We start from the raw sequence: 28,000 nt of genomic DNA on the forward strand, positions 1-28,000 counted from the left end.
TTAACACAGCGAAGGCAGATACTTACTTCTGGCATCTTTCCAGGGAAGTCTAGAACCATGATTGATACTGCCCAAATCCTAGAAATATGCCCTCAGCTCTTCTCAGTATTCTGTAATAACCTAAATGGGAAAAGAATTTGAAAAAGAATAGATCTATTAATCCATGTGTGCGTATAACCGCATCATTTTGTTGTACGCCTGAAACTAACACAGCATCGTTGATCAACTAGAGTCCAATATAAAATTGAGGATTTTTAAAAGTGGTATTTTATGCTTCTATGATGGATAAAATACAAATTAACTTAGAAACTTTAAAAAAGTTTCTTGCTTCTGTTATCAATCACTGATGGCTCTGTGTGTGTGCCTGAAACAAAGAATATGCCACACCAGCTTGTCTGAGTGTCTTTGCACAACCATCAAGACTGGCGCCTCATTCACAGGTGGGGTCCTGAGATTGGTGGCTAAGGATGAACACAGAAGAATGTGTCTACAGGTCCAGCCCAGCACCGTGCAACTGTAAAAAATCTGACGACATGTCAGATCCTTCCTGTTGCTTTTGTTCACTAAATCAACACTGTCCATCCATAATGGCCTCCCTCGGAGAACTCTGCCCCTCTGCCTGAATGTTAAACCGAAGTGCCTTTGTTCAGGGAAACACCCTGACCCTGTCCATCTGTGGATGGCTGTAAGAAAAGAGAAATATACACATTTTCTCTGAGGCTGGCATTCTAGGGATATTTGTAAGATTAGTGGCCTTTTTACTTGCCTTTCTCCTCTCCTCCTGCTCTCTGTTCTATAAACAAAAGTGGCATCCAGTCCCTGAAAAGGTGGTTGTTTTGAGACATTATTTCTTTCAATATGCCACCTCATCTCTCAACTTGCTGGCCTGTTGTGCAGTGAGCAGAGCGAGCTTGAACTGGGCTCAGCAACAAAACAGCAGACCTGAGACTCCTCAGGCATCCCTGACCTGCTTTCTCACACCTGTCTCGGGGGTGGAGGAAAAGGACGTCTAGCTGTGCAGCCCAGAAGGAAAAGACTCAGAAGCTGCGCCCACCTCTCCAAACTCCTCCAATGTCCCTCTTTTCTTTGTTGTCCTTGCTCCACACCTCTTCCCTGGAATAAACCTCAGCTGTGAGTGTGATCTGCTCGAAAGACCTGCAAGTCCTTATAGCCAATTAGCAAACATGTGGGTGGTCCTAAGACTCCTAAAACACAATCCAACACACACACACACATACACACACACACAGAGAGGATTAAAAGTTCAAGAATTCTTATTCTGAAGCACTTTCATGTTCCATTTTATTTACTGAAATACTCACATGCACAAATATGGCTCTGAAAATTAGTGAAATGACACTCATCAGATGAACTAAATTACAACCAGTAAATCAGTGAACAGGAACAACAAAGAGTTAAATAAGATTTCAATGCATATAATCAAGAAAGCACATAGTACACAATGACTTCCTACAAATCAATAGTAAAAATGCAGAAAATCTAACACAAAAAAAGGGCTAGGAATTTGAACAGGCACCTCACAAAAGAGAATAACCAAACAGCTAACAAACATGTTCTTGTTGTTATTTAGTTGCAAAGTCATATCCGACTCTTTTGTGACCCCATGGACTGGAGCCCACCAGGCTCCTCTGACCATGGGATTTCCCAGGCAAGAATACTGGAGTGGGTTGCCATTTCCTTCTCCAAATAAACATATTAAAAAGATGCTTAACATCATTAGTCATCAGGAAACTGGAAAGTAAAACCACAATGAGACACCACCCCACACCCACTGATGGCTAACATTAAACCAGACAAAACAAAACTTTTATAATGACAATACCAACTGAGAAGGAAGATGAGGAACAATGGAAACCTTCTATTATTCTGGTTGGAGTGTAAATAGGTCCAGCACTCTGGAAAACTCCATGGAAGTAGGTACTAAAGGGAAACATGCTCAATTGCCTGAACCAATGATCCCACTCCTGGGTGTTTACCCATCACACACGCTTACTGATGTCGACCGAAAGACAAGTACAAGAAAATTCGTAGCATAATAAAAAAACAGTCCAAACACTCCTCATAATGATGATGTGGCTTGTGATATATTAAATGGATTGTGGTAAATCTGAGCGATGGAATCCTAGAAGGCAATGAAAATGAACAGAGTACTCTAGACACAACAAAAGGGATAAATCTACAAAGATAACCTCAAGTGAAAGAAACTATACAGAAAAAAGTACACATGGTGTGATTTCATTCATAACAACTTCAAAAGCAGGCAAACCTAGGGTGTGGTCTTAGAAAATAGGACACGGTTATCTTCAGGGCAGAGGTAGGGTTTAGGACCCTGAGGGGGAGGTCCTGGGCATCTGAAAGTCTGGGGAAAGTTCTCTCTCTTGATCAAGTTGGTTGTTACACACATGTGTTCATAGCACCCAAAATTTGTTCAGCTGCACATATGTGAATTGTGCACTTTTCTTTATCCAGAAGATGCTTAACACAAGATTTACCAGAGAAATAATATGAAGACAGCAAGTCGCTAGATGGATTCCATAGTCTAATGTGTGGCAGTCGCTGTTTGATGTTGCTTCAGGGATGATCCACATCCAGGAGCAGGGGGTACCTTCGGGATGTGCAGGTGTTCAAAGGAAAAATGCCTGGCTAAAGAAAAACGGCGGTGGCATTTGGCTGTTACTCAGTGGCGTTTAGAATCTGCCTGCCGATGCAGGGGACACGGGTTTGATCTCTCGGGTTTGATCTCTCAGGTTTGATGTCTGCGAACATCACACATGCTGTGGAGCAACTAAGCCCGTGCGCCGAGAATCCGTGCTCTGCAACAGAAGAAGCCACTGCAATGAAAAGCCCACACACAGCAACTAGAGAGTAGCCACCGCCCCGCTCGCCACAACTAGAAAAAGCCTGCATGCAGCAACGAAGACCCAGCACAGCCAAAAATAACATAGATGAAGTTAAAAAGAAGAAGAAGAAAGGAAAGAAGTAAAGAATCCCTGAACGATTCTTGAATGAATTATGAATCCCTGAATGAATGATTGACGAGCAGATGAATGAATAAGAGAAACTAAAGACAGACTAAAGAAGAAATCATAAAATAATTTGATAGTAATTATCAATTATTGAGCAGTATCGTAACTGTTTAAGTCCCTGTTCAAACCCTCACTCCCTAGGTGACATAGGTTTTATCAGCTGCAAGATAAGTTGGCTTAGAGGTAAAGAATTTGCCTGCCAATGTAGGAGAAGTGGGTTTGATCCCTGGGCTGGGAAGATCCTTGGAGGAGGAAATGGCTCCCCACTACAGTATTCCTGCCTGGAAAATCCCATGGACAGTGGAGCCTGGTGGGCTGTAGTCCACGGGATTGCAAGAGTCAAATATGACTTTACAATGAAACAGCAAGGTAAGTTAGTGCCTTCAAAATATAACCCAGTCCTTGGTACACAATGTTAAATGTGCTGCTGCTGCTGCTGCTGCTAAGTCGCTTCAGTTGTGTCAGACTCTGTGCGACCCCATAGACGGCAGCCCAACAGGCTCTGCTGTCCCTGGGATTCTCCAGGCAAGAACACTGGAGTGGGTCGCCATTTCCTTCTCCAATGCATGAAAGTGAAAAGTGAAAGTGAAGTCGCTCAATCATGTTAAATGTGCTAGATATTTCTAATTGATTCTCTCTAGCTCTTTCTTCTGTGCTTAATAAACATCACGTCATTTAATCCTTAAAATGCTCTGGGTGAGACAGACATTAACACCCATATTTCCCAGATGCGTTAACTATATCAGGCAGGTAAAGAAAGTTACCCTGAACTAAACAATACTGATTGAACTGAGATTCAGACCTCTAAATGCTTGGCTTCAAAAGCCTGTACTGTTAACTTCTATTACATTACTCAATATTTGATTTGAAATGGAAACAGATTTGGCTTTTATTTCTTCATGCACACGTGACAGGCTTGGTAATTTACTTTCCGTTTCAGTCCTACTGAATTTAGTTTCAGTTTCTTTCCCAATGAAATGAAAGTCAACTTTGTTTCCACTCAAAGTACAACAGGAGTACGATAACAAAAGCTAACCCTAACTGAATGTTCTAAGTGATTCACATAAAATAGACTTTTCGGTCTCCTCAAACATCCCTTGAGAGATCTGGTCTTGCAGATGAGGAATTCAAATTCCAGAGAGAGAAAGTAACCCAGTCAGCTCAGCTAGTAAGAGATGAGCTAGGCGTGTGGTTTCACAAACTTAACTGCGAGGACTATCCCAACTTCCTGCAAGTCTCTTGAAAGCCAGACCACACAGGATCAATCAAACGCTATTCCGATCAAAGAGGGTTCAAGGAGAAAAAAATCCCAATACAGAGTTGAACAACATTTTCTAGGAAAAATGTGAAAATGAAAAGCCACAGTAATTCTTGACAACTAAGAGGCATGTTAGTTAAGAAAAATGCATTTCAAGACTATAGTGAGGTACCACCTCACACCAGTCACACTGGTCACTTTTTAATGGCTATCATTAAAAAGTCTGCAAATAATAAAGGCTGGAGAGAATGTGGAGACAAGGGAAACTTCCAGCACCATTGGTGGGAATATAGGTTGGCGCAGGCACTACGGAGAACATGTATTTGGTTCCTTAGAAAACTAAAACCATTTATGGAGTTTCCTTAGAAAAATAAAAATAGAATAAAAATAAAAATAGAAAAATAAAAATAAAAATGGTCCCGCAATCCCACTCCGGAGCGTATATCCAAAGAAAACTATAATTTGTAAAGAAATACGCACCCTGATGTTCATAGCAGCACTATTCATAGTAAACAAGACGTAGGAAGAGCCTAAATATCCTTGACAGAAGCATGGATAAAAAAGATGTGGTGTCCAATTCAGTTCAGTCAATCAACGGTGTCCAGTTCATTTCAGTCAAGCAGTCGTGTCTGACTCTTTGCAACCCCATGGACTGCAGCACACCAGGCTTCCCTGTCCATCACCAACTCTCAGAGCTTGTTCAGACTCATGTCCGTCAAGTCAGTGATGCCATCCAACCACCTCATCCTCTGTTAACTTCTCCTTCTGCCTTCAATACCCACTACTATGTATAAAACAGATAATCAACAGGGACCTACTGAATAGCACAAAGAACTGTATTCAATATCTTGCAATTACTTATAAAGGAAAAGAATTTGAAAGAGAATAGATATATACATATAAGTGAATCTATTTGTCACTTCCACTGTAAAACATAAAGGATTTGATTTAGGTCATACCTGAACGGTCTAGTGGTTTTCCCTACTTTCTTCAATTTAAGTCTGAATTTGGTAATAAGGAGTTCATGATCTAAGCCACGGTCCGTTTCCGGTCTTGTTTTTGCTGACTGTATAGAGCTTCTCCATCTTTGGCTGCAAAGAATTTAATCAATCTGATTTCAGTATTGACCATCTGGTGATATCCATGTGTAGAGTCTTCTCTTGTGTTGTTGGAAGAGGGTGTTTGCTATGACCAGTGTGTTCTCTCGGCAAAACTCTGTTAGATTTTGCCCTGTTTCATTCTGTATTCCAAGGCCAAACTTGCCTGTTACTCCAGGTATTTCTTAACTTCCTACTTTTGCATTCCAGTCCCCTATAATGAAAACATCTTTTTGAGGGGTTAATTCTAGAAAGTCTTGTAGTCTTCACAGAACCGTTCAGCTTCTTCAGCATTACTGTTAGGGCCATAGACTTACATTACTGTGATATTGAATGGTTGGCCTTGGAAACAAACAAAGGTCATTCTGTCATTTTTGAGATTGCATCCAAGTAATGTATTTCAGACTCTTGTTGACTGTGAGAGCTACTCCATTTCTTCTAAGGGATTCTTGCCCACATTAGTAGATATAATGGTCATCTGAGTTAAACTCACCCATTCCAGTCCATTTTAGTTCACTGATTCCTAAAATATTCATGTTCACTCTTGCCATCTCCTGTTTGACCACTTCCAGTTTGGGAGAAGGAAATGGCAACCCACTCCAGTATTCTTGCCTGGAAAATCCCATGGATGAAGGAGCCTGGTAGGCTACAGTCCATGGGGTCACGAAGAGTCAGACATGACTGAGCAACTTCACTTTCACTTTTCATTTTCATGCATTGGAGAAGGAAATGGCAACCCACTCCAGTGTTCTTGCCTGGAGAATCCCAGGGACTGAGGAGACTGGTGGACTGTCATCCATGGGATCACAGAGTCAGACACAACTGAAGTGACTTAGCAGCAGCAGCAGCAGTTTGCCTTGATTCATGGAACTAACATTCAAGGTTCCTATGCAATATTGCTCTTTACAGCATCGGACTTCACTTCCATCACCAGTCACATTCACAACTGGGTGTTGTTTTTCCTTTGGTTCCGTCAATTCATTCTTTCTGGAGTTATTTCTCCTCTGATCTCCAGTAGCATATTGGGCACCTATTGACCTGGGGAGTTCGTCATTCAGTGTCCTATCTTTTTTGCCTTTTCATACTGTTCATGGGATTCTCAAGGCAAGAATACTGAAGTGGCTTGCCATTCCCTTCTCCAGCGGACCATGTTTTGTCAGAACTCTGCACCATGACCCGTCCTTCTTGGGTGCCTGAAGCACTATGGATGGAAGTTCATGGCATTGTACAGGAGGCAGTAATAAAGACCATCCCCAAGAAAAAGAAATGCAAAAAGGCAAAATGGTTGTCTGAGGAGGCCTTACAAATAGCTGTGAAAAGAAGAGAGGTGAAAGGCAAAGGAGAAAAGGAAAGAGATACCCATTTGAATGCAGAGTTCCAAAGAATAGTAAGGAGAGATAGGAAAGCCTTCCTCGGTGATTAATGCAAAGAAATAGAGGAAAACAATAGAATGGGAAAGACTAGAGATCTCTTCAAGAAAATTAGAGATACCAAGGGAATACTTCATGCAAAGATAGGCGCAATAAAGGACAGAAATGGTATGGACCTAACAGAAGAAGATATTAAGAAGAGGTGGCAAGACTACACAGAAAAACTGTATAAAAAGGATCTTCCCAGATAATCACGATGGTGTGATCACTCACCTAGAGCCAGACATCTTGGAATGTGAAATCAAGTGGGCCTTAGGAAGCATCACTAGGAACAAAGCTAGTGGAGGTGATGGAATTCCAGTGGAGCTATTTCAAATCCTAAAAGAAGATGCTGTGAAAGTGCTGCACTCAATATGCTAGCAAATTTGGAAAACTCAGAAGTGGCCCCAGGACTAGAAAAGGTCAGTTTTCATTCCAATCCCAAAGAAAGGCAATGCCAAGAAATGCCCAAACTATCGCACAATTGCACTCATCTCACACGCTAGTAAAGTAATGCTCAAAATTCTCCAAGCCAGGCTTCAACAGTACGTGAACTGTGAACTTTCAGATGTTCAAGCTGGTTTTAGAAAAGACAGAGGAACCAGAGATCAAATTGCCAACATCCATTGGATCATCAAAAAGCAAGAGAGTTCCAGAAAAACATCTATTTCTGCTTTATTGACTATGCCAAACCCTTTGACTGTGTGGATCACAATCAACTGTGGAAAATTCTGAAAGAGATGGGAATACCAGACCACCTGACCTGCTTCTTTAGAAATCTGTATGCAGGTCAGGAAGCAACAGAACCAGACATGGAACAACAGACTGGTTCCAAATAGGAAAAGGAGTACATCAAGGCTGTATACTGTCACCCTGCTTATTTAACTTATATGCAGAGAACATCATGAGAAACACTGGGCTGGAGGAAGCATAAGCTGGAATCAAGATTGCCAGGAGAAATATCAGTAACATCAGATACGCAGATGACTTGACCCTTATGGCAGAAAGCAAAGAAGAACTAAAGAGCTTCTTGATGAAAGTGAAAAAGGAGAGTGAAAAAGTTAGTTTAAAACTCAACATCCAGAAAGCTAAGATTATGGTATCTGATCCCATCACTTCATGGCAAATAGATGGGGAAACAGTGAGAGACTTTATTTGGGGGGGCCCTAAAATCAGTGCAGATGGTGACTGCAGCCATGAAATTAAAGGACACTTGCTCCTTGGAAGAAAAGTTATGACCAACCTTGACAGCATATTAAAAAGCAGAGATGTTACTTTGCCAGCAAAGGTCAGTCTAGTCAAAGTTATGGTTTTTCTAGTAGTCATGTATGGGTATGACAGTTGGACCATAAAGAAAGCTGAGTACCAAAGAATTGATGCTTTTGAACTGTGGTGTGGGAGAAGACTCTTGAGAGTCCCTTGGACTGCAAGGAAATCCAACCAGTCCATCTCAAAGAAAATCAGTCCTGAATATTCATTGGAAGGACTGATGCTGAAGCTGAAACTCCAATACTTTGGGTACTCTATTCGAAGAAATGAGTCATTAGAAAAGACCCTGATGCTGGGAAAGATTGAAGGCGGGAAGAGAAGGGGACAACAGAAGATGAGATGGTTGGATGGCATCACCGACTCAATGGACATGAGTTTGAGTAAATTCCAGGAGTTGGTGATGGACACGGAAGCCTGGTGTGCTGCAGTCCATGCGGTTGCAAAGAGTCAGACATGACTGAGTGACTGAACTGAACAGATAAGTGAATCACTTTTTTGTACACCTGGAACTAACGCAACCTTGTAAATTAACTATACTTCATTTTTTTTTTAAAAAAGAAGGATCTTATAAAAGCATCTGATTTTTCTCTTGTCTTTTAAAAATGGTGTAGACAAGCATAAACCTGCAGGGAAAGATAGATAAATGGCTGAATTTCAACATTTGAAACTTTTTACCATGTGGAAATGCATGCATTAAGATGAGTCACTAAAGGAAGATTCAGGCATTATGCCTTCATGTGCCTATGCATTTCAACTGAGATCTGAAAGGGGTCCTGAGCTGATAGAGTCTGCTCTAATCGTCTACCATGCAATCACTCTTCACTATTTGGCTCTCTGGACAAACTCTCGCTGAGCCCTCGCAAGTAAAGGGCACTGGGGCAGATGCTTCTACAGGTTATGTCCTGCACTAGCAATGCAGCAGCTGCAGAGGTGGCGATGTCTCTGCCTAGCTCTATCACCACTTGCTGGATCCAAATAGAGATTCGAGAGCAGCATGTCCATCCATATCCAGTCTGAACTATTGCTGATTTCAGGAGACGGGGTGCGCCGCAGGGCAGATAAAAACAGATGTCGGTCCTATTCCTGAGACTTCAGTCTTGGCCCTGTTCCAACTTTCATTTTCGCGAAGAAGGAAATCGAAACTTAACCCTCAGCTGAGCATTAGTCAAGAAAGGTGTGTCCCTCCTCCCGTGTGACAGGGTGCCGGGCATGTATAAAAGCCAGCCTGCAGTTGCAATGCAGCCACAGGGCACCTGCCACCATGTGGATGCTGGTACCCGTTGCGTTCGCTCTCAAGCTGCTGAGCATCTTCCTGCAGCCTCTGGGCTCCGTGTGGAGCAGCTTGGGGCCCCTGTTCCTCCAGCTCCGGGCAGCATCTTGGCTGGCAGGAGGGGAGAGGAGCCGGCTGCTCCAGAGCAGGAGGGAAGCGGGGGAGCCCAGCAGGGCAGAGGGAGAGGGCGGCGGCGACCTGCCCACCACTCCCACCAGCGTCAATTACCACTTCACGCGCCAGTGCAACTACAAGTGTGGCTTCTGCTTCCACACAGCCAAAACGTCCTTCGTGCTGCCGCTGGAGGAGGCCAAGAGAGGTCTGCTGATGCTGAAGGAAGCAGGTGAGTCCCCAGACCTAGGAAAGCCCTCAGGTGCTCAGCCACTTCGAGAAGGGCAAAGAGGCTGGGGTGGTGGGGGGGGGCGGCGTCCCGGCCAGAGAGGTTTCCCAGGAACTCAGTCCTTCCCAGGACACAGCTGGATGCACTGTGGCCAGAGGAGGTGGGGGGGGGAGCTGTGGATGGATGCCAAGATCTTCCCAACCTGCAGAGTGGGCTGGCATGGGGGAGCAAAGCATCACCGCTTCTAAGTGAGCAGCGTGGGGAAGGATGCAGGTTGGGAAGTTGTGCCACTCTCTTAGTTTATGGACTGAGTTCCCCAGAAACAGCTGATGAGAGCTGCTGACAAATACAAGAACTTTTGACTTAAGAAATGCAATGTTTGGGTTTGTTGTTTGGGATTATTTGCGTGCTCTTATCATGAATATTTAGAGAAGCTGTGTACTATTCAAGCAAGGCAGTGCTTTTGCTCTGGAGACTTGCTCACTGAGTGTCACCGCATCAGTAACAGGCAGGCATCTTAGAGAGAGCCCAGCCAGTCCAGGTCTAAGGTGACCTGTCCTCCTCCTCTCCCATCCACCTGTCTTCCCTAGAGCACCTCCTAAGCCAGCAACCTCAGCCACATCACCAGCTTCTTTCTCAACCTGCTTAACTCTGCTGCAGACATATAATACGTATTTGCCCTGGCTTGCACACATACTGAACATCACAGTGACCACATCCTGATAAAGAGCAGGTAAATCTGCAGAGAACAGCGGAGTGCCCATAGCTCCTGCCGCCTTCAGCCCCAGCCCTTCCTGCCCAGGGTAACCACTAGCTCCTATTCTGACACTAGCCCACCGGATTTGGTACTTTATATGCTGAGAACATGCAGTGACTTTTACTGGATCTGACGTATTTCACTCCCTATATGTCTGCCCGGTCACCCGCAGCTCATCCAGCGCCTGACCCACCTCACCGCCGTTCCCAGTGGCGTCTAGCTCAGCATCTTGGTATTTCTCACCAGGACGGTTGCAGTTCATCTCATTGTCCCTGTGTCCCCATGGAAAGCACGTGATCATACCGAAATATATGGTGGATGCATAACTCCCCCTACTGAACTTCCTTGCCTGGCCTCCAAGCCCAAACTTGTGAGCACAGGCTTGCAGCACCATGTTGCCATCCTCATCCCATTTCCCGAAGGACCCCATGTTATGAGCACATCACGGGACACATTTCTCCCCCAACACCTTCCTTGCGGACCCTGATTGCACTGCTCTCTCTTTCTGGAATGCCAGTCACCCCAAGCTCTGTTAGTGAACTTTCAAAACTCCTTAGAATTATTCCTGGTCCTCTTCATGCAAGATACCTTCCCAGGTGGCAAGTAGTGGTAAAAAACCCACCTGCCAGTTCAGGAAACCCAGGAGGCTGGGGTTTGATCCTTGGGTCAGGAAGATCCCCTGGAGAAGGGAATGGCAACTCACTCCAGTATTCGTGCCTGGAGAATCCCATTGACAGAGGAGCCTGGCAGGCCAAAATCCATGAGGTCACAGTCAGACATGACTGAACAACTAAGCGCATAGCGCAGTGCCCTCCAAACCCACCCATGAGGCTGCAAAAGGCAACATTTTCATTCTTTTTTTACTGCTGAGTAGTATTCCATTGGGTTTATATATACCACATCTTTATCCATTCCACCTCTGATAGACACTTTTGAAAAATGGAAAAGCTTTTGGCACAGCAAAGGAGACCATTGAGAGAAGGAAAAGACAACATGAATGAGAAAAGATGCTTGCAAATGAGATGACTGATAAAGAATTAATAGCCAACATATACAAACAGCTCAGGCAACGGAACATCAATAAACAAACAACTCAGTTAAAAAATGGGCAGAAGAACTAAACAGACATTTTCCAAAGAGGAAATGCAGATAGCCAACTGTCTGTGTCCATGAAAGGATGCTCAACACCACGAATTATCAGGGAAATGCAAACCAGAACCACAATGAGGGATCATATTTCCTCATGCCAGTCAGAATGGCTACCATTGAAGAGACCACAGATAGCAAATGCTGGGGAGGATGTGGAGACAAGGGAACCCTGGTACCCTGTGGGTGGGAATGTAGATTTGGGCAGACACCATTCAGAGCAGTATGGTGGTTCCTTAAAAAACTGAAAATAGAATTACCATGAAAAAAAAAGTGAACATGTTAGTCACTTGGTCATGTCCAACTTTCCTTGACCCTATGGACTGTAGCCCGCCAGGCTCCTCTAGGCTCCTCTTTCCAGGGGATTCTCCAGGCAAGAATACTGGAGTGGATTGTCGTTCTCTTCTCCAGGGGATCTTCCCAATCCAGGGGTAGAACTCAGGTCTCCTGTATTGCAGGCGGATTCTTTACCATCTGAGTCACCAGGGAAGCCCGGTGACACAACAATATCACTTCTGTGAATATATTAGAAAGAAGTGAAAACATTAATTAAAAGGAAACATGCGCCCCAATGTTCATGGCACACTACTTACATTGCCAAGGTATGCAAGCAACCTAACTGCCTGTGACAGCATGTTTAAAATCGTGCTCTTTTATTTTACTGTTTTGTTTTTAATACATGGGTCCCCAAAGAGTTTGAGTTCTAAGACTGAAACTTGACATTCTGTTTATCTTTTTGTCTAGCAAAATATCTAGCAGGTAATAGGAATCAAATGAATTTTCTGAATAGATGATTTAATGCATGAATGAACAAATGGGAGGGCTGAGGTGGTGGAAAGAACTTAGACTCTTGATTCATAAGGCCAGTATTTGAGTTCCTGCTCCAGCACTCATTAGATGTGCCAAGAAATTTGACTTTCTGACTATCAGTTTAACATTCTTTAAAATATAGAGCAAAATGATAGCTCATATATTGATCTTACAAAGCTTCTACAAGGCACAAATAAATGAATGTTCTTGTTTTTTTTAATAGAGCATAAACTATTATAGTTATAAGTAATACATATTGCGACCTCTCAGTTTTAAGCAAATAAAACCAAAGTTAGTTAAGATGGTTAGGGTATAGTATGGGTGGCATGTCCTATAAGTGAAATTTCTAGTAAATGAAGGAAAATCTTTTTTGGTGACTATTAAAATTTAAATTTACTTTTACATTTAAATTAAGAAAATAAATGTAAATATACATTACATTTAAAATTAAAATTGCTACTCTGGATGAAGAGGCTTCTCTTGTAGCTCAGTTGGTAAAGAATCTGCCTGCAACGCAGGAGATCTGGGTTTGACTCCTAGGTCAGGAAGGAATTCCCTGGAGAAGGAAACAGCAACCCACTCCAGCGTTCTTCTTAGAGAATCCCATGGATGGAGGAGCCTGGCAGGCTACAGTCCATGACATCGCAAGAGTGGGACATGACTAAAACAATAAAACCACCACCACTCTGGATGAAGATGCTTCCAAAATATATCATCTACTCCTCTGACTTTTACACAGCAGATTGAATAGAATGCAGCCATTATGAGCATCGTCACAGCTCTTGACCTGAGCTGTGACAGGATGGATTGGGTGTTGCCACCACTGTGAATGAATGGCTCCTTTTCTAAGCTCTTAGCCACATCTCTACATCCCTTTCCTTCAGTCTTCTTGTTCATTCTTCCCTTCTATGCTGCTCCTCAAACTCATCACTGGCTACACCGCTGGCCAACACCCTGTTTCACTTTCCGCAGTTATCTGTCCCTGTTTAATCACACTTTGGGGAACAATATTTTATTGACTAATAATGCTCATCACACAAGCTGCCTCCTAGCATGTTAGCTTATCAAGAGTGAGATGATATAATTTATCTTCTGTCCCACTGCAGAAACATTTGAGAGCAAAACAGGGTGCTGGGAAAAGCAACTGATGAGATGTGGTCTCCGTAAACCACAACTGTCCTGGGAAACCCAGGATGGAGGGCAAACTCACTTTAGAAAGATCAAAGGCTTTGGAGCTTGGACCTATGTCCTAGCTCCATTTCTCTCTGTTAGTTCAGTTCAGTTGCTCAGTCGTGTCTGACTCTCTGTGACCCTATGGACTGCAGCACACCAGGCCTCCCTGTCCATCACCAACTCCCGGAGTTTATTCAAACTCATGTCCATTGAGTCGGTGATACCATCCAACCATCTCACCCTCTGTTGTCCCCTTCTCCTCCTGCCCTCAATCTTTCCCAGCATCAGCGTCTTTTCAAATGTCCTTTGCATCAGGTGGCCAAAGTATTGGAGTTTCAGCTTCAGCATCAGTCCTTCCAGTGAATATTCAAGACTGATTTCCTTTAGAATGGACTGGTTGAATCTCCTTGCAGTCCAAGGGACTCTCAAGAGTCTTCTCCAACAACACAGTTCAAAAGCATCAATTCTTTGGTGCTCAGCTTTCTTTATAGTCCAATTCTCACATCCATACATGACTATTGGAAAAATCATAGCCTTGACTAGACCGACCTTTGTTGGCAAAGTAATGTCTCTGCTTTTTAACATGCTGTCTAGGTTGGTCATAGTTTTTCTTCGAAGGAGCAAGCGTCTTTTAATTTCATGGCTGCAGTCACCATCTGCAGTGATTTAGGAGCCCCCTAACATAAAGTCTGTCACTGTTTCCCTATCTATTTGCCATTTCTCTCCAGTCTCATTCTATTACCTTGAGAAAACACTACTCTTTCCATTTAAATGATAATGGATGTTGATGAAGTGCTAAAATAGAAGGAAAATCCATGTGCCTTCTGTCCCAGGTATGGAGAAGATCAACTTCTCAGGCGGGGAGCCGTTCCTCCAGGACCGGGGCGAGTACCTGGGCAGGCTGGTGAAGTTCTGTAAGCAGGAGCTGCAGCTGCCCAGCGTCAGCATCGTCAGCAACGGGAGCCTGATCCGCGAGAGCTGGTTCCAGAAGTACGGTGAGCAGCCCTCGGGGCATGTGACTCTGGCCTCTGTCACTGTCGCTCACTGTATTTCCTTCCATCCTGGGCCTCCGGCCTGGCTGCTGGGGATCTGAAGGGAGGGAAAAAGCAAGTATGCTAGTTGTAATCTCTCTTCAGGCTGCACGCCAAGTTTCGGTAGGGCTCTCATAAACAAGTATGGCAAAGCAGATAGCAGGACCCACCAGCAGATGCTCCCGTCCATTATCAAAGTAGCTTTAGTTGAGGGGGAAGATGACCACAGTGGACAGTTTTGCAAGCCCTGACCTTATTGTTTCTTATTCATGTTTAATATTTAGAGTGTTTATGGAAATGACTCCATTTTAGTAGTCTCCTGTATAAATTGAGGGATTGGACTAAAACAGTCATTCTCCCCTCTGGCTATGTATTTGGCTACTGAGGAACTTTAAATAAGACATCTCCGCTGGAACTGGCCTCCAGACTATTTATTTCAGAGTCCTGTGGTGTGTGGACATTCCAACTTGGGGTGCTCCAAAGGGATTCCACTCTGCAATCAGGGTTACGAACCCCTGGTCTTAAGACTGTTGCTATTTTGTCACTAAGTCGTGTCCTACTCTTGTGACCTCATGGATAGTAACCTGCCAGGCTCCTCTGTCCATGGCATTCTCCAGGCAAGAATACTGGAGTGGGTTGCCATTTCCTTCTCCAGGGGCTCTTCCTGACTCAGGGATCAAACCTGTGTCTCCTGCATTGGCTGGTGGATTCTTTACCACTAAGCCACCAGAGAAGCCTGAGACTGTGGAGGTCCCTTAATGCTAATTTTCACATAGATATTAATATTCTTGGAGAAGGAAATGGCAACCCACTCCAGTATCCTTGCCTAGAAAATCTCGTGGACACAGGAGCCTGGTGGGCTGCAGTCCATGGGCTTGCACATAGTCGGGCATGACTGAGCGACTAACACTTAAACTTATTAATATTCTTAGAGCAGTACCTGGAATTTAGGAGGGATTTGAAAAATGTTAGCTATTATTACATTTAATTTAATTTATTTATTTAGTCTATTCTATTTATCCTGTTTTTTAACAGTTTTTTTAAAGTTAATTCTTATTGGAGTATAGCTGCTTTACAATATTGTGTCAGTTTCTGCTGTACAGCAGAGTGAATTAGCTGTTTATTTACATGTATCCCCTCTTTTTTTGGATTTCCACCCCATTTAGGTCAGCACAGAGCACTACTATCATTTTAGTAAACAGTTCTGATTGTACTCTTTGGGTAAAATGTTCTGTGTTTGCTTTCTGTGAGTTGTTTGAGTCTTGAAATCACTCAAAGGGTAGTTGCATGTACGACTTGTTGAGGATGCTCACGGGGATCTCTGATGAAACCCTCTTTCCTAAACGATGAAGAAATATGGGTGTGGGGGAGGGGAGGGCAGGGTGTGGGGGAGGGTTGTACTTCCCATCTGGGAAAGGTAAACAGGAGGAGCACAGGGCCACAAGTCAGCAACAAAACCCCCGTGAAGGGAGTCACTCAATCAAAGCTGAGCGTCAGAAATTCAAAAGTAAGCTTTGGGAACTGAATTTAGAGAGATAAGACGGGGTTATAGAGCCATGTAAGCAGAGAAGACTGAGTTGGGTTTGCTGGCTGTGTCCTGGGCAGTGCGTTCCCTCCAAGACAGTGGTGTGAGGAGTAAGGACCACGAGCAGTGTTGCACCTTAGGGCAAAAGCTCGGAAGCTGGTCTGGAGAGGCAGTGCAGAGTAGCAAATTTGGAAGTGGCTAAGAATGGCACCCACTCCAGTACTCTTGCCTGGAAAATCCCATGGGCACAGGAGCCTGGTAGGCTGCAGTCCATGGGGTCCCAAAGAGTCAGACACAACCGAGCGACTTCACTTTCACGTGTTGGAGAAGGAAATGGCAACCCACTCCGGTGTTCTTGCCTGGAGAATCCCAGGTGCGGCAGAGCCTGGTGGGCTGCCGTCTATGGGGTTGCACAGAGTCAGACACGAATGAAGTGACTTAGCAGCAACAGCAAGAGAAAGGATGAAGCTGAAGCTCCAGTACTTTGACCACCTGATGCGAAGAGTTGACTCTTTGGAGAAGACCCTGATGCTGGGAAAGACTGAAGGCAGGAGAAGTGGGAGGCAGAGGATGAGATGGTTAGATAGCATCACCAACTCAGTGGACATAAATTTGACCAAACTCCTGGAGTTAGTGGAGGACAGGAGAGCCTGGCATGCTGCTGTCCGTGGGGTCACAAAGAGTCAGACATGAATGACTTAGTGACTGAAAAACAGCAAATCAAAAAGATCACTGGGGTAGGGAGAAAACAAGAAAGTGCAAGGACTATTCATAGCAGACACTTTGACAGCCAATTGTGAACAACCATTGATTTTTATCCTATTCAGAGATCAGGATTAGTGTTGCCATACGCTCAGACTATTCAAGATATATCCTAAATCTACAGTCTATTTTTTTACACCTTTTATTTTGTATTAGAGTATGTTCCATGTGCTCAGTCGCTCAGTCATGTCAGACTCTGCAACCCCGTGCACTATATAGCGGGCCAAGCCCCTCTGTCCATGGAATTTCCCAGGCAAGAATATTGGAGTGGGTTGCCATTTCCTCCTCCAGTTTAGTTATACATAAATCTATTCTTTCTCGAATTCTTTTTCCCATTTAGGTTATTAAAGAGTACTGAGCAGAGTTCTCTGTGCTGCATAGTAGGTCCTTGTTGGTTGTCTGTTTTAAACATAGCAGTGTGTCCAGGTCAGTCCCAAGTGCTTTCACCTTGTCAATCGCAGATCCGAGGCTGCCACTGCCCTGCTCCCTCCTGGTGATCATGCATTCATTCTCTAAGTCAGTGAGTCTGTTTCCATTTTGTGAATAAGTCCACGTGTATCATTTTTAAGATTCTCCAATACAAGCCCTATCATTCCATGTTTCTCTTTTTCTGCCCGACTTCACTCAGTATGACAATTTCCAGGTCCATCCATGTTGCTGCTGTGGCATTGTTTCATTCTTTTTAATGACTATGTTCAATCTCCCAAATAAAAATATTTAAAAATGAAATATTTTTGTTACCAAGTCCAAGCTCGCTCTGCTCACCACACGACAGGCTTTAAAATCGGGAGAGGAGGTGTTGAGACAAGAAATAAGGACTTGACTCCAAAAGCTGACAGAAGGACCAGATCGCAGATTGTCTCAAAATAACCATCTCATTGGGGTCTGGAGGAGATGAGGAATAAAGTAAAAAGGCCCCAGATTTTGCAATTATTCCCGCAAGTGCCCTCAGGAAGGGGGTGTATATGTTTCTTTTCTCTTGCAGGTGGACAAGTTCAGGGTGTTTCTTCGAACAAAAGCATTTTGGTTTAACATTCAGGCAGAGGGGCAGGGTTCTCCAAGGCAGGCCATTGTGTATGGACAGGATTCTTTTAGTAAACAATAGCAAATGGAAGCAAACATTAAAGTAAAAGACAAAGAGCTGACCTGTAGTCAGATTTAGCTCTTGTAACATTTTTAAATGTCTGGAGGAACAAACAAAACATTTTTGCCTACTTCTGTGGTCCCTAAGGCTCCAGTTCTCCACCTCTGGCTTGAAAGCCTGTGCTCTTTTTATATGTATATAATTTTATTTCTCTGTTTTTGGCTGTGCTGACTTCCCTGCTGCGCAGGCTTTCTCTAGTTTTGGGCACCAGAGGCTACTCTTCCTTGGAGCGCGCAGGCTTCTCATCACAGCGGCTTCTCGTGCCGCAAAGCACAGGCTCAGGGGCGCCTAGGCTTCTGTCGCTGTGGCCTCTGGGCTTGGAGCCCAAGCTCAGTAGTGGTACTCGGGCTTGGTTGCTCTGAGGCATGTGGGTATCTTCCTAGATCAGGGAGTGAACCCATGTCTCCTGCGTTGGCAGGCCGATTCTTTCCCAGTCAGCCACCAGGGAAGCCCAAAAGCCTATGCTTTCATCCTTGGATGGAAAAGCTTAACATAAGTGTTCATCCTTGGACAGAAAAGCCTAACAGTGATCGTTTTCCCTCAGGTGAATATTTGGACATCCTCGCCATCTCCTGTGACAGCTTTGACGAGCAGGTCAACGTCCTTATCGGCCGTGGTCAAGGAAAGAAGAACCACGTGGAAAATCTCCAGAAACTGAGGACATGGTGTAAGGAATACAGAGTGGCCTTCAAGATAAACTCAGTCATCAATCGATTCAACGTGGATGAGGATATGAAGGAACAGATCAACGCGCTGAACCCCGTCCGCTGGAAGGTACCAATCGCACTGCTTTTGTGGTTGTAATGAAGTGAACGTTCAGGAGAGATTTGCTTCAGGGACACCCAAAATGATAAGGATACAGAAAACTCTAGACTCAGAGAGCTAGTTGAGTTTGGTCCTTCTTTCTGCTAGACTTAAAATCTGCTTCTGAGGACTCATCCCATACGCACTGTCCTGAAATAGCTTAGCAGGAGGACTTGTGTGAATATGTCGGGTTTGTTTGTTTGTTTGTTTGTTTTGGTAAAGATTTCTTTATTTTTGACTGTGCTGGGTCTTCACTGCGGCATGAACTTTTTTCTAATTGCAGCAATGAGGGGCTGCTCTCTAGAAGCAGTGCGTGAGCTTCTCATTACAGTGGCTTCTCTTGCTGCAGAGCACAGGCTTTAGACTTCAGTAGTTGGCAGCATGTGGACTCAGGATTTGCAGCTCCTGGGCCCAGTAGTTGTGGTGCATGGGTTCAGTGGCTCCGAGGCAAGTGGGATCTTCCCGGGTCAGGGATTGAACTTGCGTCCTTTGCATGGCAAGGAGGTTTCTTAATCACTGGACCACCAAGGAAGCCCCTGAATATGTGATCTTAACAATCTGCCCTGGTCATTTTCATGCGGGGATCCATGAAAGTCTGTGACTGGACTCCAGACTAATGCAACTGAAGATAGGATGTAGAATTCAATTCTAGCAAGGAAAAGAGAGGAAGAAAACTCATGTAATATGAAGCTTTGTCTGCTGGGATAAAGTGGGAAGGCGAAATGGGAAAGGTTTAATTCTGCCAAAAAACCAGGAAGACTTCATGTAAGAGGCGGTATTTGACTCCCTCTCTAGCAGATGAGTCTTCCTTGACTCAGATGGTAAAAAATCCACCTGCACTGCAGGCCACCTGGATTTAATCCCTAGGTCTGGAAGATCCTCTGGAGGAGGAATAACAACCCACTCCAGTACTCTTGCCTAGAGAATCCCATGGACAGAGGAGCCTGGCGGGCTATGGTTCATGGGGTCTCAAAGAGTCGGACATGACTGAAGCGACTTAGCAGGCATGCATGCAGATAATGGCTTAAAATCTAAAGGGAAAACCTCAAAATTAAAGTGTTAAATATTTTAGGAAGCCTATTTCACCTGGTATATTTCATCATTTAAATCTAAAATGTAGTAAGAAACAATACGTATTTCTACATAAAGGTTTAAAAACTACTTTTAAAAATACCATAGTATATATACTAACAATAAAATTCTGATCTAAAAAATTGAAAATTTATAGGCAGATATATTATAAATGGCTTCCCAGGTGGTACTAGTTATAAAGAGTGTGCCTGCCAATGCAGGAGATGCAAGAGATGAGCATCTCAGGAACATTCCTGGGTCAGGAAGATTCCCTCATTAAGAGGGCATGGAAACCCACTCCAGTATTCTTATCTGGAGAAACCCATGGACAGAAGAGCCTGGTGGGCTACAGTCCACGGAGTCGCAGAGTTGGACACAACTGAGTGACTGAGCACGCATATTATAAACCTGATTATTTTGTATCAAAGAACTACGACATAGATAGTACATAAAAATTGCTTCTATTTCTTAAGTCACCAAAAACTGTTCATCTCAATAGGTATAACTAGCTAATGTTCCAAACCCAAAGGCTAGAGATGCCCCCAAAAGTAATAGTTAAGGAGTTCCTCTCCTACATTTTCCAATTCAAATTCTGTTCATCTCATGAAGATTATTTTTAGAACACTAAGAGAGATTTCTAGATATATAAAATATTCTTTTAAATTTACATTAATTTCAGCTGAAGTTTCTAATTTTGTAAAAGATGCTGAATTACCCAGTGTTGATCCCCTGGAGAAGGAAATGGCAACCCATTCCAGTATCCTTGCCTGGAAAATTCCATGGATGGAGGAGCCTAGCAGACTACAGTCCATGAGGTCACAAAGAGTTGGACACGACTGAGCAAGTTCACCTCATTTCACTCATATTATGAAAAAAAAAAAAGATCAAATATAACCTAGATCAATTTTTTAAAAATTTATATTTTGGGAATATTTGGGCTTTTAGTACCATAGTCCCAAATTTCAGGGCACATATTCATGTTGCCAGAGCAGTGTCTTTCTAGAGTGTTCCTCACTCTAGAACAAGTCTTCTCTGCTGGGCTTCCCTGGTGACTCAGATGGTAAAGAATCCACCTGCAATGTGGGAGACTTGGGTTCGATCCCTGGGTCAAGAAGATCTCCTGGAGAAGGAAATGTGTGCTCACTCCAGTATGCTTGCCTGGGAAATCCCATGGACAGAGGAGCATGGTGGGCTGCAGTCCACAGTCCACGGGGTCGCCAAGAGTCGGACACAACTGAGCAACTAACAGTTTCACTTTCTCTGCTCAGGAGGGATGAAGCTGGGTTCACAGGGAAATGCAATCTGGGATAAAAGGTGGTGAAAAGCTCTTTAGGAGGCCAACTCTACCCTTGTGTTCCAGGTCTTCCAGTGTCTCATAATTGAGGGTGAGAATTCTGGAGAAGATGCTCTGAGAGAAGCAGAACGGTTCGTGATCAGCGATGAGGAGTTTGAAGCGTTCTTAGATCGCCACAAGGACGTGTCCTGCTTGGTGCCCGAGTCTAACCAGAAGGTTAGAAAGTGAACTTTCTAAGCACATTAAAGTGTATTAATAGAAAGTGAACATCATTTTGTTTCCCATCACACACGTAGCTCCAAAGAGAAAAGCGTCTCCGTCAAGGGCTGCCCACGCGGGGATGTGGGAGGGTTTCGTGGAGAGAGGGGAGGAGTCTCATGGTAGATATAGAAGCTGTACTAAATCTTTCGGTTTCCAGTGAGAACAGTGGGTATGTCTTGTTAGCACAAGTGCATACGTCCTGTAGATTAAACCATGCCAGCCAAAGCATGTCTACCCTGCGGAGCTTCCACAGAGGAAATAATCAGAGTGTTCTCTGAAGCCAAAGGAAAAAAGAACTCCTTGTTCAAAGCTATGTTCCTGCAGTGTTAAGGAGAAGAGTAAAAAAACCTTGAAGGTACTTAACATACAGAGAACAGGTAAACTCATGTTGTCAGTATGGAATGCTATACTGACTAAATAGCATAGTTCAGAGGACATTAGGGAGCCAGGATAAATTTACATGGTATGATATTGGGTGCAGATAAAGAACAACAGCCAAATCCATTCGACCTTTAATCCTAGTGTGCACGGGTATGTGTGTACACATCCCGTGTTCGTCTTGGGGTAATGGATTATCAATCATTTTTGTTCACTTTGATAACTCTTCGGACTTTAAATCTTTCTAAAATAGGTAGTTTTGTTATTTTTCAACTATTTAACAGTCAAAAGCTTTCCCCATCTTCCCCCGAAGAATAAACAGGCAGCAAAATCTCTCCCTCACATGCTTATATCATATTGGAAATTCCAGAACAAGGGCTCATTTCTTATGCTTTAGACTCCTAAGTCATGTTGGCCAGAGCATGAATAAGAAAATCCCCAGATGGGGTCAGAGCAGCTTTCAAAAAGAGGACAGAGAACAGAGGAGAAGACTCATATGTCCACACTGTTGCATTTGACTTTTTAGAAATTGTCTTAATTATGCAGTTAATGTAAGATCAAAGAAAATATAAGTTATAATAAGCATTACTATCATACTTGGTGAGTTCTTCACAGAGGGACCATGAGCCATCACTCCCCCATTTCAGAAACACAGGGGCCTGAGTCAAAGAGTTAACTGACCTCACCATGTCAGAGGCAGGATTAACGGACCTCACCTACATCAGTGAAAGGGTTAACTGACCTCACCCACGTCAGAGGTAAAGTTAGCTGACCTCTGCTGTGTGAGAGGCAAGGCTGGGCTGACTTTACCTATGTCAGAGGTATAAAATGAGGTGAACTAAAGTTGCTGTAGAGACCAAACAGCCTACAAGACTGAAAAATATTTACAATCTGGCCTTTATACAAACACATGTGCAGACCTGAACCTCTGTGGGCATGTATGGAGGGTACAGCTTCCTACAGAAGTACAGATACACCCTCCACATACCTCCGAAAGGCGTCCCTAGTTACGAGGCATGAAAGCAATGTTCAAGTCCTCAGTAAGCTCCCAGGTAATAGCATTAAAGGGCTTCCCAGGTGGTGCTAGTGGTAAAGAACCCGCCTGCCAATCCAGGAGACATAAGAGACACAGGTTCGATCCCTGGGTTGGGAAGATCCTCCGGAGAAAGAACTGGCAACACACTCCAGTATTCATGCCCAGAGAATCCCATAAACAGAGGAGCCTGGGGGACTACAGTCCACGGGGTGGCAAAGAGTCAGACACGGCTGAAGCAACGTAGTACACAGGCAGTAGCATTAAACAGGTTCTGCTTTATTCACTGAAAAGGGGTTGCATGTCACACACACAAGGAACATTGAATGGTGAAGGACGGGGCGCTCCAAGATCTGGAGGGCATGGAGAGTTAACCTGGGGGCCTCCTTGTCAGAGGTGCTTTCAGAGAGCCCTGTGACCCTTCCAGCAGACGCAGAGGCCAGCTTGCTGGAATATGTTGGAATCTGAAGACACAGACAGATTGCCCGGGTAGGGGGCATTTTGGGTGGGGGCGGGGCCCTGGCAGGTGGCTTACCTTGTGGAGATGAATCCAAAGACGCTCAGGAGTTTTGAGAAATGGTGACTCCAGAGAGAAGGCTAAACAAACACACGAACATTGTAAGGCAGACAGCTGAGCGTACATACTGAAAAATATGCCTGAAACTGAATTTGTCTGTAATTTCTCCTTTGCAGATGAGAGATTCCTACCTTATTCTGGATGAATATGTGAGTATTTCTAGTGCATCATAAAATGATCCCTTAAAAGTTAATTAAGCAGCAAGGCCAGAGTTGAGTTACAATCAGCATAACCTTTTAACCCATATTCGTTCTTTTTAGCCAGCATTTCTTATTCTTATTGTCACTGATTAGCGTCAATATTATAGAGCCCTGACTTCATCCACTGTGTCCATCTTGGAGCTAAGGCGTTGGGCAGGTCTTGGCTTGAACCCAGGGCCCACGTTTGCATGACCACCCTCCCCCCTCCGCCACTAAATGGTGTCTTCCCTGTGGCCATGGGTCCATGGAAGTTGTGTGGAGCTGACATCACACAAGGCAGACCACCTCTGTTATGCCATCTTTGGCTGGCTTCTTTGGTCACGGGGCACCAGGGGTTCTTTGCAAGAAGGACATGTCACAAGTCACATTATTGCCTTTAATTCCTCGGATGCTGCCGACTTATCTCTAACAGATAGCCATCGGCTTTCGGCTGAAGAGGTTGCAGAGTCCCCTAAAGCCACCGATACATTCCTATGCCACTGCCTTCCGAGGGAAAAGATAGCCCGGCATTCTCAAAACTGAAAAATCACTTTCCCTTTCCCTCTGTCTCTTCTGTTTTTGTCCCAATTCAGAAACTTTTGCCAACATTTCTAGCACAGGACAAGTACTTCCATTCAAAGACCTGTTTTTAAGAAATGAGTTCCAAGAAGAACAGTGGCTTTTCCATATTTAAGTTGGATTTGGTGTTTCAAGAAATGCTTCCTGTGACTTTTGACACTTTATTATTTTCAAGTTAATCAGCGACACTTCACAGTCATTCACTTTTTTGTCAATATGAGCTTTCTTTACAGAGCAGAGGGGTAAGGGTGGTAACACAAGTGTTTAGTTTATGGGTTCAAGGTAGAGAGGGAAAGTCAAACGGAATTTATTTTTGGAGTATCCTTACTGCCTTGGGATTTTTACCAATGTTCCTTCAAAATTCTCTGGTATCTGCGTAGTTGGAATAAACAGAGTGGGAGAAAAATTTACTTTTGGCAATTTAAGAGCATTTTTATTAGGTAAGAATTACTATAAAATGCTCTGTGCCATGGTAGGTCATAAGGTATGAAGATCTGATTCCTCGCTCCAAGATGCTTAACTTAGGATAAAAACCAAGACCCCTGGACTTCCCTGGTGGCTCAGCGGCAAAGAACCCGACTGCCAATGCACGAGATGCGGGTTCAATCCCTGATCCGGGAAGATCCCCTGGAGGAGGAAATGGCAACCCACTCCAGTGTTCCTGCCTGGGAAATCCCACAGACAGAGGAGCTTGGCAGGCTGCAGTCCATGGGGATAGCAAAGAGTCGGACAGGCTGAGTGAGTGAGCAACAACACCAAGACCCTTAACAGGGCACATGACACTTCTTGATATGGGACCTGCCTGGCTCTGTAGTGCCTTTTCGTACAACTTTCTCTCCCTTTCTTAAAAGAACACTTTATTATTCTTCACTTATTTGTGCACACACAGTTTTCACACCAGCAATATCACCTACCTGAAATTTCCCAAACTCACTGTGTTTTTTCTGGGCTTTAACAATACTACTCTCTCTGGCTTACAATTTCAAAACACAACTCAAATGTTCAGCATCTTTTGGAAGCCTTTCCAGATTACCCTACCCTCCAATGGAGGGATACGTACATGTATACAATTCTGGTTATCCTGCACTTACCTGGTCTAACGTATTCAGATGGGTGATGGGAGCTGGTTGAGAGCAGAGATGCTGTCCAATGGGCTCAGCATCCCCAGGGGAGCATCTCGCTTATAGGTCTCCACAAACATTTGTTGGAATGATCGGAATATCCAGAATCATTTTGAGCTGATCCCTCTATTTGAGTTTTATAGGAAAATTATATGGAAATATTCTAACTTTTGTCTTGAATTTCCTAGATGCGCTTCCTGAACTGTAGAAATGGGCGGAAGGATCCTTCCAAGTCCATCTTGGACGTGGGTGTAGAAGAGGCTATAAAATTCAGTGGCTTTGATGAGAAGATGTTTCTAAAGCGAGGAGGGAAATATGTGTGGAGCAAAGCAGATCTGAAGTTAGACTGGTGAAGCTGAGCTGGTGAAGCTGGAAGCTGGACCACCCTCTGCCCACCTGTGGGGACCACCCTGGGACTCTATGTGTGGCTGCCCCCCTTCTGATGGGCACTTCTCAGGGGCCCCAAATCACATTTTCATTGCACGTGGAATCTGCTTGTCTGTGGTAACTGAACCCACACAAATAACTTAGATAATTGAAATCTGTAGCTCATACAAGACAATTAACCTTAGTTAATCAGCTTATTTTGCATTTAATGTTCGAACAGTATTTACTGTGACTCCTGTGTTTCTGTTTTGGAGTTGTTTTCCTAGTCCTTTCAACTGACAGTTATTTTCCCATCTGGAAAAATTAGGAAGTCTCTCCACCTGTGGGGAGGCTCTTTATTTCTCAGCCTTTATATCATTGCAACCTTGGATATTTAACTAGAAGTTGAGAAATAGTCCATACGTATTTCAAAAAAATAAGAAATGCTCATCTTATCAGGCTTTGGTGAGACCCAGAAAGAGATAATCTGTAGCCCATACTGACTATGCCAGGAATGTGAGCCATCTCCCTTTAGTTTTCCAAGATTCTTAACAAACCCGAGGTGTGCTTTACGCTTTGTGATGGAGTTGACGCAGGGTCAGGGCTTGGGTTGCCGTGGGGATCCTCTGAGCCTGCAGGCAACGGCATTGTTTATTTGCTTGGCTGTCTAAACATCACTGGAAAGAGTTTCCTGGATGGGCATGATCCTGTTGGCAAAAGCACCTGGTGACGGTGGAGCAGGGGTTTGAGATTGGACCTGGCTTTTCTGTGCATAAAGCTGTGGCACAAAGCTACCATTTCCCACTGAACTCTGAACCACTTGAAATAAGAATGTACTCTAGGGCAACGTGAGAAAGTTCCAGAGCCTTCTCTTACTGCTAAGAAAGAGCTCAAGGAAAAACGTTATTTGAATTGGGTCAAGGAACAAAACCCTCTTCTGGTGGAAATACCACCTGAACTTTATTCATGTAACCTAGACACTATCCCATTGCCTGGAAAGTAATAATTTTCTATCATTGCTCTAAAACAGCAAAATCAAGGACAATTTTTTTGCTCAAAGAATTCTTTTACTAATAATTCAGCTGCTGTTTTGGCCACTAGATGGCATCTAAATGTTGCCTGATTCTGTTAAGCCCCCATGTAGAAATTCTACTTGAGAATCTTTTCTTTAAGACTTGCAGATTTTGAAAGTTTGGTTTAAGTGACTTTTTTTTCCTCAAATGTTAAGTCACTGTGATTCAAATGAAATATGAAGTGAATTTCTCTCAACCTGAGGGAAACTGCATTTCTCTTTCCCCAAAGAGAAATAATGTAAAGTAAAACACTGCACTTGAGAAAAATGAAAAAAAAAATATGTATATAAGAGAAAAACAATAAAATAAAAATAAAAAAATGAAAAAAAAGAAAAATGAAAAATAAGCTATTTTAAATACATTTTCCAGCTGTTTTTACACCACCACCCACTTCCTTATGCACCGACAGAATTTTCAAACCTTTAATGTTTAAAATATTCAAGTGTTCATTTTTCTTTAGCTGGAGAAGTAGCATTACAGTAATTTCAAGTTTGGATCATATAACATTTATATTTTCAGTTTTTAAATATTTGTGTCCATTTTGTGAGACGTAATTTCAGTGAGGAATGTCCATTTAAGTCCTAAAGGCAAGTATTTTTGTGGTGCTTTCAATTACTGCTTGGTTAGGTTGTGACAATAGGGATGGAATTTTGTCTTAGGAAACCTGGAAAGACTGGACATTAGTAATAGCATTCTGGTGTACAAAGTATGAATCTGAAACATCTGATATGTCAGCTCCTCTTCTATGACAATTTGGAGTTTGGAGTCTAGTTCTTCGATCAATAAAGAGAATCATGATAAAAAACAGGTGGGCAAATTGTCCATGAGGTTCTATCAGAAAGTAATTAATTGCACAGGCCGCTCTCTTGTTGAAAGAACTAATTCATTCCTCATGATTAGATGAAGGCTACTCACACCATAAGCTTTTAAGACTTTGTCTTGAGTGTGTTTTGGACATCTCAGTTTTAGGGAAATATATGTATATATGTTTATTTTTTTCTATATGTGGGATGCTCTTGACTGCTGGTTTGTTGTTTTGTAAGATGTTGTAATAAAGTAATTTTTGTACACTAATCTTCATTCTCAGTGGGTCAATGTAATGAAGTCTCTCCTTGGTGTGTGTTTAAGTAATTGCAGGCTTTTACAAACCACCAGTGCTAAAGGCAAGTATGCTTTAAAAATCAACAAAGTTACCAACAATTAATGAGCACATTTCAGACAGCCCC

At 43.5% G+C, this 28,000-nt stretch overlaps 1 protein-coding gene and 1 long non-coding RNA gene across 2 annotated transcripts; one reads left to right on the forward strand and one right to left on the reverse strand.

The window, feature by feature from the left end:
- Window positions 1-1,285: 1,285 nt before the first annotated feature.
- Window positions 1,286-25,585, reverse strand: LOC132659559 (uncharacterized). Its single transcript, XR_009600112.1, has 2 exons — window positions 11,854-25,585; window positions 1,286-2,834 (listed from the first exon to the last, which is right to left on the reverse strand). It is a non-coding gene; the product is annotated as an uncharacterized LOC132659559 (long non-coding RNA).
- On the forward strand, window positions 9,321-27,848 carry RSAD2 (radical S-adenosyl methionine domain containing 2). The gene is made up of 6 exons (XM_004005669.5): window positions 9,321-9,693; window positions 14,410-14,571; window positions 18,583-18,812; window positions 21,274-21,423; window positions 23,573-23,605; window positions 25,524-27,848. Exons 1-6 carry the CDS (start codon window positions 9,342-9,344, stop codon window positions 25,686-25,688), a joined length of 1,092 nt encoding a protein of 363 aa, XP_004005718.1. The 5' UTR covers window positions 9,321-9,341; the 3' UTR covers window positions 25,689-27,848.
- Window positions 27,849-28,000: the final 152 nt, after the last annotated feature.

The sequence above is a fragment of the Ovis aries genome, chromosome 3 (genome assembly GCF_016772045.2).
Source record: "Ovis aries strain OAR_USU_Benz2616 breed Rambouillet chromosome 3, ARS-UI_Ramb_v3.0, whole genome shotgun sequence".
In the NCBI taxonomy this organism is placed as follows: domain Eukaryota; kingdom Metazoa; phylum Chordata; class Mammalia; order Artiodactyla; family Bovidae; genus Ovis; species Ovis aries.

What these genes read in the sequence shown, in the direction of transcription:
- RSAD2 (XM_004005669.5), top strand. Translation starts at nt 9,342, where the DNA reads ATGTGGATGCTGGTACCCGTTGCGTTCGCTCTCAAGCTGCTGAGCATC. An exon ending in TGAACCCCGTCCGCTGGAAG is followed by an intron (nt 18,813 to 21,273) that starts GTACCAATCGCA and finishes CTTGTGTTCCAG; the next exon opens with GTCTTCCAGTGTCTCATAAT. An exon ending in TGCCCGAGTCTAACCAGAAG is followed by an intron (nt 21,424 to 23,572) that starts GTTAGAAAGTGA and finishes TCTCCTTTGCAG; the next exon opens with ATGAGAGATTCCTACCTTAT.